The sequence below is a fragment of the Rhipicephalus sanguineus genome, chromosome 5, assembly GCF_013339695.2.
Source record: "Rhipicephalus sanguineus isolate Rsan-2018 chromosome 5, BIME_Rsan_1.4, whole genome shotgun sequence".
Lineage (NCBI taxonomy): Eukaryota > Metazoa > Arthropoda > Arachnida > Ixodida > Ixodidae > Rhipicephalus > Rhipicephalus sanguineus.
The window spans coordinates 125371851-125389361 of record NC_051180.1 but is presented as its reverse complement, the minus strand read 5'-3'; the positions used below and the strand labels follow the sequence as shown (position 1 = coordinate 125389361).

General features: G+C 42.1%; 1 protein-coding gene across 1 annotated transcript in view; it reads right to left on the bottom strand.

Annotated features, from left to right (window-relative positions):
- LOC119394222 (enhancer of polycomb homolog 1) overlaps positions 1-17511 on the bottom strand; it is an 82934-nt gene that overhangs the window by 22803 nt on the left and 42620 nt on the right. Inside the window, exons 5-11 of the mRNA XM_037661510.2 lie at positions 16196-16303; positions 15400-15467; positions 11498-11578; positions 8820-8949; positions 3796-3951; positions 2123-2209; positions 1374-1525 (exon numbers count right to left, since the gene is read on the bottom strand). Of these exons, the coding sequence (XP_037517438.1) occupies positions 1374-1525; positions 2123-2209; positions 3796-3951; positions 8820-8949; positions 11498-11578; positions 15400-15467; positions 16196-16303 (782 nt within the window). The remainder of the gene's footprint in view (positions 1-1373; positions 1526-2122; positions 2210-3795; positions 3952-8819; positions 8950-11497; positions 11579-15399; positions 15468-16195; positions 16304-17511) is intronic.

Below are 17511 nucleotides of genomic sequence, written 5' to 3'. Positions count from 1 at the left end.
AAACTGGACTGAGTTAAGCCTGCATTAGGAATATTTCGATTTTCTTCTAGGTGCTTGCAAATGAGGAAGTCAAAGCTGCAAACACATATTTAAGCAGTTGCAGGGGTTGTGCAAGATGTTTACAAGCACGCACAGAGTTGACACAACACTCCACGACAGGCTACTGCCATGAAATCAGTGTGTCAGAACAGAATGTAAACGAAAAATGAAAAAAAAAAAAATTTTTTTTTTTGACTGGAACAAAAACGTAACCGAAACGTCACCTATTATTTCATTTCGGAGTGAAACAAATATTTTCTTATCGGTTTTCGGTTCAAGGGAAAATCTGGCAATCCGGAACAACTGAGGTCATGCAAAGTGTGCGTTAATGCATGTCTCAGGCAGGGATTCCAATTTAAAGGGACACTAAAGAGCAAAACAATTTTTCTCGCATTAGTAAAGTAGTCTTCCACGATACCAAAACACCACGCTTGCTGCGAGAAGACGCTTAATAAGCGAGAAAATGCGCAAAAAGAAAATACAGGTGGCGACGCCACCTTGGAATTCCCGCACCATTTTCCGTGACGTCACATATTTTTGACGGCGCCTGCTTGGGCCTACGTAATTCCTAATCGGTTAAATCGAAGTACATTGTCCTCTGAGGGGGCCAGAGTCTTGACATAACGAGTTTGTGGAAATTTCGTCGAGCCAGTGGCGCCAAAATACGTTAAATGCTCTTTGAAACCTTTTACGTCACGAATTACAAAGTTCGGCGCGAAATTTAAAAATGAAACTTTGAACTTGGTTTTCTCTTCAAATAATAAACCTATGGTGGTGAAATAAACTACACAAGAGTTCTCTGAGCACACTTTATCAATCTAAACCAATTCATTGTTTCTCTTTAGTGTCCCTTTAAAGACGTGTTGGAATTTTCGGAAGAACGAAAAAAGCGGCAACCGGAGCTGTATATACTAACACAAGTGGTCCTTGGTGTGACAGCCATACAGGCGAGCGTGGAGAGGGCATTCTTGGCAGTGAAGTTTGTTTTATCAGAACAGTGGTCTCACATATCACTCAATGGCATGCTGCTTCTAAGATCATGCTCACTCCCTTGACACAAAGCATTCAGCCTGCTCAGAGAATTCGTAATTCACTTTAAGAGGAAAAATAAATACCGTTTTATCGTTGCTTTCCTTTCGAATTTAGTGTACGCAAATAAAAAACACTACGAACCGTTGAACATTTCTTTATTTTTTTTTGTTCCAGAACAGAAATGAAACGCAACTTTTCACAGTGGAATGTTTTACAGTGGAATGAAACTAAAACCAAAACGAAAAACATTTTGTTCCGACAACCTGCATGAAATTGCTGCAAAAGGCCAGTGGCAGCCTCACCTGCCACCTCTGCCTATCCTCCGACGAGCGAAACCGATGCAGTGTGGCTTTGGTACAGTCAGGGTGGTTAGGCAGTAGCGATACTTGCGCTCTCCCGCACCTCCTTCCTCGGGACTACACCAGGGGTAGTTCCCGAGCCGCTCCAAAAGGGGCTGCGCAAACCAACACCATGAAGTGGTTAGGACGCCAAGACAGATGAAGCAACAATGCGATGCATAAAATGACATTGGAGTTCTTGCTCAGGACTGGTTGAAATCCTGGCATTTTACGAACCATAGTCACAATCTGATTGTGAGAGACATTTAAGGGGCCTGCTTTGATGAGGATTACTTTTTTTGGGGAGTGAATACTTTTAACTTACAAGAGATCTTGAGTGGCTAGAACAGTGACACATCCAGCGGTAGTCAAGAAGTTGATCAGTTGAGAATACTGCCACAATACTGCACCTACTGAAGATAGGGTTGTGAACATTGGACAAAACACATTGTTGTTTGCGCATCACTCCTTCCTACTTTCGCTCTGTGACTTTGACAAAAAAAAGCGTCGATAATGAGAATGTGTCAAGTTCTCTGAGGCAGGTCATAGATATATGGGCAATCTGATGCCCAAGTGGTGACAGTACTGCCGTTGTGTGTTAAACAGGCCATGCCTTTTACCTATTTAGCAATATGTTTAGGAAACATGCTGATGTGGCCATTCTTGCCATAAAAAAAGATCCAAGAGGAGGCAGCTGAGCTTGGCAAACTTACAGCATGGTAGTTGCAGTACTTCTTTCGTTTAAAAGCATAAGGACCATCCGGATCGTTTTCGTCTTCATTGTCAGATGGCGATGTAACCTGAGCACAAAAACCAAAAAAATGTTAGCAAACAAATACCTATCATGATCACACAATACGGTATTACATAACTATGGACCAGGGTTCTCCCCGGAAAATTTCGAAGTACTTTTCCTGTGAAATACGCAAAAGAGGTGGGTGGTACCTTTGGCTAAAGTTCCACTTATCCAGATTTCACATATAAGCATCCCTGTTTAAGAAGGCACGTGTGTCTTAAGACTTCTATTTCACAACAAACATGTTCTCTTACATAGACTTGGTATGCATATTGCCAAGTCCTGCTTAAATAAGGCAACTTCAACACATTTTAAAAATTTTCAAAGTGAACTGAATGACACTGAGCGTTCATATTCAGCTTTTCTCACAGATGCCAAATAGTATGTAATTGGTATTTTTGTAGCTGCATCAGAAAAATAGTTACAGTAAAAGCTCCTTAACTCGACACTCGTTAATTCGGAAAATCGGATAATCCGAACGTGTTCACTGGTCCCGGCCAGCGTACCTATTGTTTAATGGCATGAAACGCTCGTTAATTTGGTCATATGAGGCCACCACCCAGTTAATTCGGACGATCTTCGGAGCACGCCAAGCGTGAAACGTCGCAAATGTGCGACACAAAAGGAATGAAAACTGCATTCGCGGACAGCCAAAACCGCCGCGGGCTTTCAGAAAGGCGTGGTCGCCACCCACAACCACGTGATAAGGTATGCTCTTAGCACGTTTCAGATTAAGACATGGGGGATCCTGAGCCGTGTTCATGTTGTGAAGTAAGTCTCAAATGACGAAAATTGCAGGTTTTGCACTGCTTTTATGCAAAATAATTACTGTATTTACATATTTCCTCAAGAAAACGAGTGCGTTGATGTAATAAACATTTATTTATTGTTTTCTTGATACTTTCAATAATTTGGCATTCGGTTAATTCGAACAGTTTTTCCAGTCCCGTGAAATCCGAATTAACGAGCTTTTACTGTATATGATTTTTAACATATATTCAGTCTATTTCTTACAGAGCTTTTAACAGAACTTTGCTGTCGCAAACAAAAAAAAAACAAAGCACATGGCTAGACTGCCGAAAAGTTGCTCTAGCCGATGGCGTCATTTACCTTGCTCTAGTGTTTGCCAAGTTATGACAGCCTGGAGTTATAATTAGTAATTAGCAAGAATATTGCTAGCACTATGCCTTTGAGCTCGAACGCTACGTTGTTCCATTTATCTGATGTTTCCAGAACAAGTTTCATTTATATGAAGTCCACGGTACATCTGAATCTGCTTGACCAGACTAACTGGTTTGATGTGTCAGTTTGAATTGCAAAACCTTATGGCACATTTTTGCTTTTTGTATTAGCTGTACACTGCAATATAGTATTTACCCTGTTAACATCAAATGAATTAGCCAAGTTTCACAAAACTATACTTTGCTGAACAGAAATCACAGGAACAAGAAATAATTAGCATCTCACTGCACAAACACAGCAAAAGCAAAAATTTTCTGAAGTGCCTCCTGAAAACACTTTCGTACTGCCAAGCGGAGCGCATAGCCAAGGCCGATGAAAGCAGCACACGAAAGTACGCTAAGCTCTCACCGGTGATAGTGCCTCGTCATCTGAGCTTGGCATGTCAGACAGGCCCATTTCAAGCTCTGACCGGGCGTAGCTCACTTGGCTGGTGCACAGACTAGGAATTTCTTTGTTTCGACGCTTTGTGTACTCGCGCTTCTTTCGGGGTATGCCATCTTCAGACTGAAAACAAAAGGAGAGGATGTCAGTTTTTGATGCTGCAAAACTGTGTGCTATTACAAAAACACTCACACATAAACAGTAGCTGCAATTATAATAATAATAATAATAATTGTTAAGGTTTAACATCCCAAAATCACGATATGATTATGACAGACGGCATAGTGGAGGGCTCCAGAAATTTTCGACCACCTGGGATTCTTTAACGTTCACCTAAATCTAAGTACACGGGCCTCAAGCACCTTCGCCTCCATCGAAAATGTGGCCACTGTGGCCAGCATTCGATCCTACGACCTGCAGATCAGCAGTCGAGCACCATAACCACTAGACTACCGTGGCAGGTAGTAGGTGTAATTGTCATAAGGAGAAAATAAGGCGCAAATAAGGAGTTGTCATATATAAGGAGTGTGCGAATAGTGAAATTTATGACCGAATCGAATATGAATGGAATAGTACTCATATCGAATCTAATACAGATACGAATGGAATACTATTAGATTAGTTTGCAAATAGCAAGGCAACCATTTTCAAGGCAGACGCAGAATTTCACAGCTTTTTATTTCAAAGAAATACTGACAAGCTTTAACAAAGTAACATTACCATTACATTTAATTGACAAAAGATACCGCAGTTATGTAAAGTAAGGTAAGCTAGTATACAGTAGTGAATAAAGCCTTCAAGGTATTTTTTTAACTGTAGCATGAATACAGCCGTTACTTCAGTATTCGAGGTGGTACTTTGTCACCAGCTCTTAAATAAGACTAAGACCTAAATGTTAAAGGGATTCAATGGGGGCTAGTTTTTTAGCGCAGAACAAGAACGATGTTAAAGGGACACTAAAGAGCAAAACGATTTTTCTCGCATTAGTAAAGTAGTCTTCCACGATGCCAAAAACACCACGCTTGCTGCGAGAAGACGCTTAATAAGCGAGAAAACGTGCAAAAACAAAATACAGGTGGCGACGCCACCTTGGAATTCCTGCACCATTTGCCGTGACGTCACATAGTTTTGACGGCGCCTGCTTAGGCCTACGTAGTTCTTAATCGGTTAAATCGAAGTACATTGTCCTCTGAGGGGCCAGAGACTTGACATAACGAGTTTGTAGAAATTTCGTCGAGCTATTGGCGCCAAAATACGTTAAATGCTCTTTGAAATCCTCAACGTCACGAATTACAAAGTTCGGCGCGAAATTTAAAAATGAAACTTTGAACTTTGTTTTCTCCTCTAATAATAAACCTATGATGGTGAAATAAACTACACAAGAGTTCTCCGAGCACACCCTATCAACCTAAACCAATTCATTGTTTCTCTTTAGTGTCCCTTTAAACAATGTTTCATGAACATCATGAATCTCATTATAATGATAGTGCATTGAGGGCACATTCGCTTCGGCGACACAGAGAGTTTAAAGCAGAAATTTCTTCATCCAGTGAGGAGTAAAGATAAGATAGTCCCGTAAACACTTGAACTGCACGCATTTTGGCAATTCACTGATTAAAAAAAAAAATGATCCTCCACTCTTCCAACTCCTTGTTCCTCTGGGGTTTTTCCCGTCGGCAATGATTATTCAAAAAGAATTAGAATAATATTCAGTAATTCAAACAGGCGCTATTCGATTCGTTATTCGAAATTTTCGAATATTCACACATTGCTATCATAAATAATGCAGCCAAGTAGCTTAGCGTAAGTGAAAACATTAACTGCTTTGAGGCCCTTCAAATTCATTCTCTCATACACCCGGCTGATTTCAACTCACCTATTTCTAAAGCTTCCTAATATATCGTCCACAAGCACATGTGAAACTCATATTAAGAAACAAACTACAATGCAAGGCATATACAATTGAGATTTGGTGAAACACACTAAGAACTGTTTTACTTCGCAAGATGTTGACTGTCGCCGGCTTTGCCTACAAACAATATCGCAGACCTTGTCCTGCAAAAGAGCTGTCACTCAACTACACCACTGCATGAATAGAGTGGCCTACACCACAAAAAGTAATAGTCTTTATCATGAACCTTATTAATATATTCCTATAACGGTTGCCGAATTTTCAGTTTCGGCAACTACATGAGGATTGTGGTGCTGGGCACATATCTTAATATAAAAAGTCTCCTAACATCAGGCCCTGAAGATAGGCCAGTGGACTTATCCATATTCTTTTAAATTTGTTAAGTTCCCTTGCCTAAATGCAGATCATCAAATTGCAGTGCTACTGGTGTCACTACAACAATCATAAGCAAGCTCTAAGATTGCTACTAAGGACAAAATCTTATGAGGTAACAGGTTCTTCAACGTAATGTCAAGCAGCATTATGATAACTATGATCAAATGCACAGCATACAGAGCCATAATAGCACTAAAGACTAGTGTTGACGGCACTAAGAAATGTTTGGAAAAGCATACCATCATGCACAAGTCAGATTAAATGTGGCAAAAATTATTTCAGAGTATTCTAAGGAGGCTCTCCGCCAATAAGTGTGACTAAATTGCCAAAGAAAGCTATAATAGTTGGCACAGCTCACGTTTTATGACGGTATCTTGAGAGAACTACAGCAGATACCCTTTCTTACACATACAAACCTATCTTTAATGCTTAGATTCATGAAAGAATCTAACACAGGCTGCCGTGATCTATTTGTCAACAAATTTTATATTAGGTACATTGAACATAGACAGTAAGATGTGAACAATAGAATTCGCTATTAATACAGCCAGCAGCACATTTTTTTCCACTCACAATTGTTTAGACTTTGTGTGTAAGCCACTGAGGCTTACATGAGGCCAACGCATACGATTGCAACCACGATTGCACATACGATTGCACATACACTACACTCGGCAACAACTTTTCTTGGCACCACTGTGGAAGCTACAGAGCCAAAGTGCCTGCATGCGCGCGCGCTAAGAAATAGTACCTATATTTATTTTCTAATTCGAAAAGTTACCTAGCTCGAATAAATAAAGATTTCTTCGTTATAAAAAAATAACGAGTATGGGAAGCCATTCGTGAAAAAATGTTATTGTAACCTTCAAGTTTGTTTCTGTCTTTATTTTTTGGACAGCACCACGTTTTCCTCACGCCTGCACCACATTTTCCTCACGCCTGCTCTCTCAGAGTCTCAGTAAACATGGCGTCTGCGATGCCGCCTGAACCGTTGGCATGAACCGTGTGCGGCCGCAAACTCGCCGTTTCGTTCTCCGAAGAAGCTGTACTCTAAATGTGACAGAAAGTGGCTATCAAACCAGACCACACAAGTTATCTGCAATGTCATCGCTGGAGTGAGGCGCCGTCAGTGTGACTCGTCTGGAAATGCAGTGTGCCGGACTGTCGCCGAGCTCACCGGAGTGCTTTAGGAGAACTTGCGTTTGGCCTAGTTGGTGCTTACTGTTTGACATTTTGACCGCACAAAAAAGACGAGGACAGAGGGAGGTACGACGACACGGGCGGTAAAACCGTTACCGCCCGTGTCGTCGTACCTCCCTCTGTCCTCGTCTTTTTTGTGCGGTCAAAATGTCAAACGTCAAATCACCGGAGTGAGTGAGCGAACAGTTAAGCGTATCAAGGCTGAAGCTCTGCGGGCCCAACTTGCCTCCCCGAAGCGCAAGAAATTGAATTTCTCGGGCCAAAGTGAGAAGCGCATCACCAGCAAGACGCGGCTGCTGCGCTATTACACGTTTGCGTTGGCAGCATTGCGGCGCAAAGTGCACAGCTACTTCATGCGCAATGAAATACCTACGGCCGAGAAACTACGCTCTATGAAGGTGTGTGACCAGCGAAGCTTGATAAAATATGCTGGGGCATGTCCTTTTAATTAAGCGTGAGCTCTCCCTAAATCTAAACCCAATTCAGCGGCATCATGGTACTTGCATTCCGTATTTATTCGAATACAATGCGAGCTTTTTCTCCAATTTTTTGCTACTAAAGTCGCCCCTCGCGTTACAATCGTGATCGCGTTACAATCGAGTAAACACCGTATTCAGGCTGCGCTGTGCGCTTGGCGGTATCCTCATATTCCCATGTGTCTAATTTTGTTGTCTTCGGGCTTCACCCGCAAAGACTGTGTGGAATGCTCTGCGCAGACCGCGATGCGATGTTCCAAAAGCGTCACGATTGTTTTAGATCTTTCCATTAAGATTGCGCGCGGTACGCGAATAGTCTAGAGAATACGTGGCCACCAGCGATAATGCTGGAACATTCGATAGAACATGTATAAAAGCCGACACGCTTCACCACTGTCAAAATTATTGACGGACGACGCTCTGACTGACTCGTTTCCCGCCCACAAGTTCGGCCAAATAAAGAATTTCATCTTCGACACGCCCACTGCTGCTTTCGTCAACGTAACAACCCTGTGACAATATACAGTACAGTAGGTCGATGCATCTACGCACACTGATGTTCCCATTCTGCATGTAGACATGGTGCAAAACGCTCTAGCGATGCGAGCAAGCGAAACCGAAACTGGAACTGAAATCGGCTGCAAGATGCCGAACTACTTGCGTAGTAACACAAATGTGCGGATGCCCCGCCTCCGTAGCCTTCGCTCCAATGCCAAGATAAGTTGTCGCCGAGTATAGACTTGCAGAGGCCATAACTTATGAGAAGCAATGCACCAGTCTGTAGCCTACCACTATTTTACATAAATATAATTATGCTTTCCTATTAAAGTACGTGCTGCAGACAGCACGGATTTAACCCTTGACTGCAACTCTTCGACAAAAGCCAGTGCTTCAACTGGCACTAGAACGTAGCTATTGCAGAGATACACACGAGAACGAGAAGACTGATCATAGGCATCAGGTTTGTGAATTTTTAACGTTCAGACTTCCTTGAACGAAACTGCACAAAATGATGCAGAGGCACTTACCCGGTGCTTTGATAACCTAGATTCTTGCCTTGACAATTGACTATTATTTACAGAAACATAACTTGGCCTGGAATTCTTCATGGCCATGACTTCTGCCATGATCTGGCCGTTGAAGTCACCCACTTGATACCTGCACAGAAACGAGAAATATAAGAGGAGAGCAAAGTACAATTGCTATCATCAGCTTACATAATGTGCGCTTATATACTGAAATCAAGATATCTCCTTCAGCAACTGTGTGTACAGTTGTACACATGAACTGCAGAGACTCCAAGCATCCCGTATTTCTTCAACTGGCTTGAAACATAACATCCACACTTCTACCTGCTTTCTGAGTATTAGATGATTAGCCCTCTTTCAACTTAATTGTGCTGCATAATGCTGCAGCGAATCACTTTGCTGAAGACACTACCATGTTCAACGAACCATTTGATGTGCCGCGTTCCTGGAGCTACACCAATACTATCATTTTTGTTTGTTCAGAATGGATGTAGCCAATAACGATTTTCCCATACATGTCAAGCCTGAGATTTGTACATTTTTATACAAAATAGAACATGACCAACTTCAGAACAAGTGGATCTTTAATTACACCTTAACCCTTTGAGGGTCGAATTTTTTCGCGAAATCCAGTCCAAAACTGTGTAATTCTTTTATTGCTGAAATCAATTCTTCAGACGATTCTATTTAAGAAAAAAATTGTCTGAAAATTATTTTCGTGACCGTAAAGTGACAAAAAAATCAGTTTTGTTGTTACATACATATGGTTTATTCGTTGTAAAATCAAGCAGAATCCTAAAAAAAAAAAGCTTCACAGTTTTTTTTATGAATAAAAAATGCATTGTATTAAACATAGCTCACAAATATAAAAAAATAAGCACACCAGAGCACGCTTCCGGTTAAAAACGCTCGTGCTCTAACACTAAAAACTTTTCAGCGTGCCTTTGAAGCATGGCTCCCCGTGCACGCGTTTCAGATGTCGCTCCTTGATCGTCATTGGAGTCTGAACTCGTCAAAAAATCCTCGTCTGATGAACTGAAATCCAATGAATCAGATTCTGATTCGGCACTTGGGGAATAGTCCGCATCGGAAGAATCGCTGCTCGACTCACCGGCAGCAGAGCAACCGGCGCGCGCTTCCATAGCGTAAGCGAACTGCGTCCATGAGCGCACGGAAGAAAACTCTATGGTTGTGCGCCCATCCGGAAAGCAAAACGAGTGAAAAAGCTACAGTAATACTTCGTCTTATCGCCAACAAGACGTAGTTAGTTTTTCCGAGACCCCAAAACAGGAAACGCAATCACGGCGGCGGCGTTTATAAAATTTAGCGCAGCACGGAAACATATGTAATCGCGCGCCGGGGTGCAATAAACGAGAGAGTAACAAGCGGTCACCCTTTGAGAGATTAGAAACCAAACAGCCATCAGCTTTGCGGGCGCAAGAAGCGAAAACCACCTGAAGGACGAAACCGAAACCAGCCGGACCACGTGCGCGTGTTCTGATGCGAGACTACAAGCCGCCGCGCCTCTTTGGAAAGAAAAAAAAAAAAAACAAAAACAAAGACGGAGAGACATTGGCGCATTAAAAAAATTACACGTATTCCCGAAGCGTGGCAGCACATTCCAAGCAAGAGAAATGGGAGAAGGCGTGCGTTTGAAACCAAACCGCGCTGCGGGCGCTCTCGGTTGCGCAAGCGATATCCGGCGCGCGGCGCGCCATTTTGCGAAGCATAAAAAAAGCAACAACGGAGAGACATCGGCGCATGAAAAAAATTCCACGTATTCCCGAAGTGTGGCAGCACAGGCCGACAAAAGAGATGATCGAAAAAGGCGCGCGTTTTAAAAATAAACGCTATGCCGTACATGTACGACGAAAACCCTTTGGTACCAGGAAGCTTCTGCCGTACATGTACGGCGAAAACCCTGAAGGGGTTAATTATAATTATTTACTGAGATATGCACAGATCAATATATCAGCACTTTTTTTCTCTTGAAATATCCAGTGCCTTAGAATAATGTTGTGTAAATTTGACACATTTAAAGAGAGTCCATAATTCATGCCTGAAGGATATATTGAGACTAATGCCGTTTCCTAGGAAACGTTCATGAAATGAGGAACAGATAATGCAATATTGGTGTCATTTAAGTGCTTCGTCAGAGGCCAAGGCAGCACTCTGCCTGCATTATGATAATGTTCAGCCGGTTGTGAACGATGAGTGGCAAGACAAGGTACAGGATCAAGCGAAAGATGATGTGCTCGCACATGACTATGGTATGGGCAACGCAAACAAAAAAGACTAACAATCCTATGTGTACACTCTGCCCATATCGACAAACTTGAGTGAACCAATCTGCTACTGCTATTACAATTGCATCTGTGCCTGCAAAAACCATTATTTGAATTGGCCCTCTCAGCACATACCGTTACACGCCCATAAAGTCAAGTTTGTTTTTTTAGTGCTTGTGCAGACATAACGTTATGCTGAGCAAATTTTCAAGAAGTTCATACAGCCAAATGTGTTTTGAATGAAACATCACTGTTCAGACAACCCAGCCCTTCCGTGCTGTATTACAGACAATCTAAAGTACTAAAACTCAAAAATCAATCTAAAGTACTATAACTCAAAAATGAGCAAAACATGCACAGCAGGGCAGGTTTGGTACACTGCTCAGTACTGACCTCTTTTCAAACACTTCTATTGTGAGATGGAGGTGCTCTCGTTTCGTCTTTTCCCTCCGCTTGACCATTTCAAGAAGCGTCCTGGAACATATGCACGAAGTACACTGAGCACATGTGCACTGTGAGAGAAACGGTTCAGTAATTACAGATTAGTAGAATTAATAGGTGACAGGTCAACTTATGCAGCTGCAGAAGGCTCTCCCCCAATGGAAACACGCATATACAAGTGTTAGCCAATTTCCCACTTTGCACCAAAGGCAAATATTAAGTTGATGTGGGTTGCTGCAATAGCATTCCAGGAACCTCGTAGTGCTGGTCTTGTACTCAGGAAATGCGTAGTTTGAAAGAAAATACCGTTTCAGTGGTATGCGTACCGTCAGTGCAACTGAAATCGCCCACCTCCAAGAATGGCCTCCTGACATAGCTATGACCACCCTTTAGTACTTGCTTTACCGTCCGACAGCCAGCGCTGCAGCGCAATGAAGCAAGGGGCTTCAGCAGAGCATAGCCCAGCGAAAACGAAAGAAGGGTACCATCAAGTGCTTTTTAGCACGAATCAGACTGAAATGCACTAGCTGCATTTTATTCTGTCTTGTAATGCACTGAAATGTTCTTTTCTCTCATGGGTAGTTTGAGTACTTGTGATTAACCCTTTGCGGTCCAAAACCTTTACCCACTTTCCGGCTCTAGCGGTCCGAAACTATTTCGCCAGTTTCTGGCGCCGCGAATAAAAACACAAGCTGTGGAAGAGAAACGCACAGGATATTTATTTTTGCTCCTGCATTCTGCAGGCAACTCTTTTAGTGATATTTGGGCAACGTATGATACCGCTCAAAGCATTCCCCTGTGTGCAGGCCAGGGTTATTACTGCAGGTTTCCACCGCCGCCGTCGTCGTCTTCGTCACTCACTTCTGTCGAATCACTGTCATCACTGTCTGGTGGAGGCACGTAATTCTCTTCGTCACTAAAGTCATCCTCGCTTTCGCTAAAAGCACCGCCGTAAAACGCACGCGGTGAAAACGTGGCCATGCTTCTCAGCGAACCGCGCGCGCGAGTGGGTACGCTCTAGGCCCCGTGCTGATCATAGTGCTGCACCCTAGTGTCAAAAAAGTAAAACCTCAACAAACAAAGCTCACTTATTCCTCAAGAGATGGCACTTCATGTATACAAAAAATGCGCGCGACTCGCGGTGAGAAAACAGCAAAATTTAAACCACGAACACCCTTGTCGGGCGGGGCCCGACAGCGGACCGCTACGGCCGTGTTGCGTTGTCGGGCGCTGCCCGACAACGGACCGCAAAGGGTTAAATGGAACAACTGCCTCTAACACGATTGGTTTTGTGCTTGAATTCTGCAGCCCTTTTCATCTCTCAGTAAACGAAACTCCTGTTAAATGAAACATATTTTCCTGGTCCCTTCAGCTTTCGTTTAGCAGGAGTCTACTGTACTTGCTTTACTGCCCGACAGCCAGCACTGTGGCGCAATGAAGCAAGGGGCTTTAGCGGAGCACCGCCCAGCGAAAACGAAAGAAGGGTACCGTCAAGTTCTTTTGTGCATGAATCAGACTGAAATGCACTAGCTGCATTTTATTCTGTCTTGTAATGCACTGAAACGTTCTTTTCTCTCATGGGTAGTTTGAGTACTTGTGATAAAATGTATTGAGGCCCTGCTATGTCATCAGGCTTGTGTTCCAGTATGTACCACTGGTGGCGCAAATAGTGTCCTACATTTACTATAATTCGTCATTTACTAAAGTGCTGCTGTGTATAATATTGACGTTTCAGATGTTCTCATCACAAGCACAGACCTTTCACTCTGAAATAAACTGTTATTTGTCTTTAACGTCCCTTCAAGCAACCTAGAAGCATAAACCTCATGTTGCCACTGAAACAGCCTGAAAAGCCTAAGTACAAAAGGAATATGTATAAAGTAGAGCTGTGCGAATAGCAAAATTTTGTGTGCGAAGCGAATTCGAATATTGAAGTGTGAGTGCGAATCGAATATTTCTCGAATATTTCTAGACTATTTTTCGAATACTTCGAAGCGAAATTGCAGAAAAAAATGTTAGACAGGATTCCTTAACATATTCTTATGAGATAGCAACATGAAAGTGTTTCTTTTAGCTAGGTTGATGAAGCACTGGTGGGGTGGTGTTTCATAGTTGTCTTATCAAGAATGAGGCAATGTAGAGGCCGAATTGTATTTATGTACATGATTTGGTGCAACCAAAGTGTTGCCAACAACACTTTACACGTGATAGGCAAACATGCCATTTCCTCAGCCTCTCCTCCTCTTTCAACTTCTGTGGAGGCCCAACTGATATGGCGGACAAGGATGTGCTCCCTTCAAGTCCGAAGTTCCAAATCTGCCTCGTAGACGTCGATATATAAGAACATCTGAAACTTTGGATGCTAAAAAGCTTCGGCTTCCGATTTTTCGGACTTCCTGCCCAAATTTCAGATCCAAAACAGCATTAATTGAGCCCCCACCTCTGCCACATCTTTCATCTCCATGTTGGAACCAGCGTTTTCTTGAGTTAATACATTTGCGACCGTAGCGGAGCTTGAAAGGCAGCTTTGCCGCAATACCGGGGTGTGATGAGGTGAAGCATATTAAAAAATCTAGGGACCACTTCCAATTGGACGTTGACTGTGTCTTGGCGAAGTTCGGCCGTAACGGAGCTTGAAAGGCAGCTTTGCCGCAATACCGGGGTGTGATGAAGTGAAGCATATAGAAAATCTAGGGACCACTTCCAATCGGACGTTGACTGTGTCTTGGCAAAGTTCGACCGTAACGGAGCTTGAAAGGCAGCTTTGCCGCAATACGAGAGTGTAATGAGGTGAAGCATATTGAAAATCTAGGGACCACTTCCAATCGGACATTGTGTCTTGAGAAAGTTCGACCGTAACGGAGCTTGAAAGGCAGCTTTGCCGCAATACGAGAGTGTAATGAGGTGAAGCATATTAAAAATCTAGGGACCACTTCCAATCGGACGTTGACTGTGTCTTGGCAAAGTTCGACCGTAGCGGAGCTTGAAAGGCAGCTTTGCCGCAATACGAGAGTGTAATGAGGTCAAGCATATTGAAAATCTGAAGGGGACACTTTTAATCGGACGTTGACTGTATTTGTTTTTGGGAAGTTCGAATAGTTCGAATAGTAAAATTCCAGTGCGAATCGAATCGAATAGCAAACACTATTCGAAAAATATTCGAAATTTCGAATATTCGCACACCCCTAGTATAAAGACTTTGTACTAGGTTATGATGCAATGCCTCAACATAGCGACAAACAATAATAACTCGTCGATGCATGCGAAAAGAGCGCGAACTAAAATAGTGATTTAGCACATCTCACTAAGCAGGAAAGAAAATGGTAAGCAAAATAATAGTAATGATACTTCAGTTTGCACCACACAGAACAAGCACTGCACAAAGCCCAAATCGGACTTAAACAGTCGATTCACTTATCTTGAATAAACTAAATTACTTCACATGAGAACCTCCAAATGCAAAATCCACGAAGTTTAAAAGTGCTGGCAAGCTTTTTTTTAGTTGTTATTGTTGTTGTTGGTACTGAATATTTGTAGATTTTTCTAGCGCAATGGCCAGGATCGGCCAATGAGCATTATGACTAATTCAAGTACTCTGCCGTTGTAGAAAAATGGTTCAGTGTAAGGCAATTATTCAAAAGGTCTCAATAAAAGGCATTAGCAAACAGTAAATAACATTGGCGCATAGTGTAATGATCAGTGCACACAAATAAACACTCTCAACAATATATTTAATGTGACAGATTCCTATGCAGAAAGTACTACGCCAGTGGAAGCACTCAAAAAGCACACATCTTTTTTGCCACAGCGTAAAGGAACGAGTTCAAGGAAGAAAAATTGGCACTAATACTTACACGGCTCTACTTAAGTCCCTTCGCAGTTTCAACATTTTTTCATACGATGCCTCGTCGTTTTTCCGATTCTGAAGACAAACGCAAAGAAAGACATGAAGCAACTCAGTCACTGCACGCTAAGGGCAACATGCACTTGTTAAAATCTTGCTGATGATACAACCCAAGTTTTTTTTTTAAATTCTGGAAGGTACTCGCAACTTTTTAGCTGCAAATGTGAAACCAGCATGCATTTGTCCCCTACTTTAGCTCAAAAACACAGCATTCTTGGGTAACGCACACTTAGAGATAAAGTGCTTTTGTTCTGCAGACATAAATGCTAGGTTAAATATAAAATAACAGATCGCTGTTGCCGACGCAAGCATTACATCCAGATGAGTATTGGCAATGTGACCTGTAATAAAATTTGTCAAGACTTTCAGGCCTTTAATGGAAACCAGTAGCACAAAGAGATCAATTGAGCAGTATCTGTCCGAAAGAATTAGCCATTTTAAATTCTCACGTGCGAGGGAAACGCTTCTTGTTCGCTCTAAGCTAACACTTTGTTGTGCCTGTGGTAAGACTGTGAAGATCTGGCTTCACTTTCAGGACGTAATTTCCACCCCAGAAAGTTTTTAAAACCCACTTGGATACAGCCAGCAATTACATCTGTATATGAAGTGCTAGGCACTGGTAGGTTCTAACAAGCCTTTTATTTACCCACCTCAAGCAGTATCTCTCGGCCCCAAAACAAACACACACACATGTATGAACATACCTTAGGAAATAAAAATGTTTAAACAAGAAGGAGAGCACTCACTTTTCTTGTTTGCATTTTTTCCGTTCTTCTCCGGAAGGCAACGTACGGGTTACTGTTATTTGATCCATCGCGCTTCTCAGATTTAACTTGAGGCACCAGAGGGCATTGCTATAGAAAACAGATTAGGGAAAAGGAATTCACATTATTACATTGCCAGCACTAATGTGTAAAAATGCACGTGAACACAGTAATCTAGCGAGTGTATGCCCGTGGTCATAACATTCATGGGTGGCAGGGGCAGCGGGATGCAGTAAGGCGTTTGCCAATTAAAGCATGGCACACGATGCAGATAAAAAGCTTTCTGAAAAAAAATATTAGCAATATTGTTAAATATAATATATATTGAATGTCACAGCAGGACTGAAAAGTTCGTGACTGATTAGTGCTCGAGGAAAGGTCGATGAAGGAAAGGAAATTTGTAATTAGCCTCTCATAGGCTGCAGACATGTCTTAGTTTTTATAAAGGCCGCTGACAGACACTGCATACACACCAACGTTGCACATTTTAATGCAAAAAGATAAGCAAAGGTGTTTGCAACTACTGCAATTACATTGTTTTCAAAACAAATGCAGGAAAAAAGGCACTGTGGAAGCGTTTCTATGTGCTAATTCACAGATGTCAGAGCCAAGGTCAAAAGCAGCAGGTTTGTGAGATGAGAACCTCTAATGCGAATTGATGACCTAATGCTAGTTCTCGCAATACCATACAGTACACTAAAGCAACTCCTTGGCTTAACCGATCATTTATCTGTATTTTAAATGACGGGGTTCCACAGATCCTAAATCAACATAAATCACATGAGCAAAACCATAGTGAATGGCTATGGGTCAATATAGAACCCTCTAGATTCTTTTAAAATGTCCCTGAACATAAGCATACAACCATTGTTACATTAAGTCTTCATCAGAATGTGACCACTGTGGCTGGGAATTGAACCCATGACTTCTTTGCTCGACAGCAGAGTGTTAAAGCCGCACTAGGCCACCAAATGAATATTGGAACATTAAGGGCCACTGAAAGACAACGGCATTTTCCAGTGATTTTCAATAACCCTGGTCATGCTCTGTTATCTGTTACTACTATGCCCATCCATATTTATTCCTCTAACATTACAAGCTACCCACACACAAAACCTGATTTATGTTACCATTTGGTTCCATTGCTCATCGCACAGTTTTTAGCACCCTTTCAAACTTATCTTCTATGGTCCAGTTTCTTATCTTTTATTTTCTATCTTTTCATTGCTTTCTATAATGATGCAAAATGAGATGCTTTTATGCTGCCTTTATCCTTAACTGAAATGGTGCCATGCTCT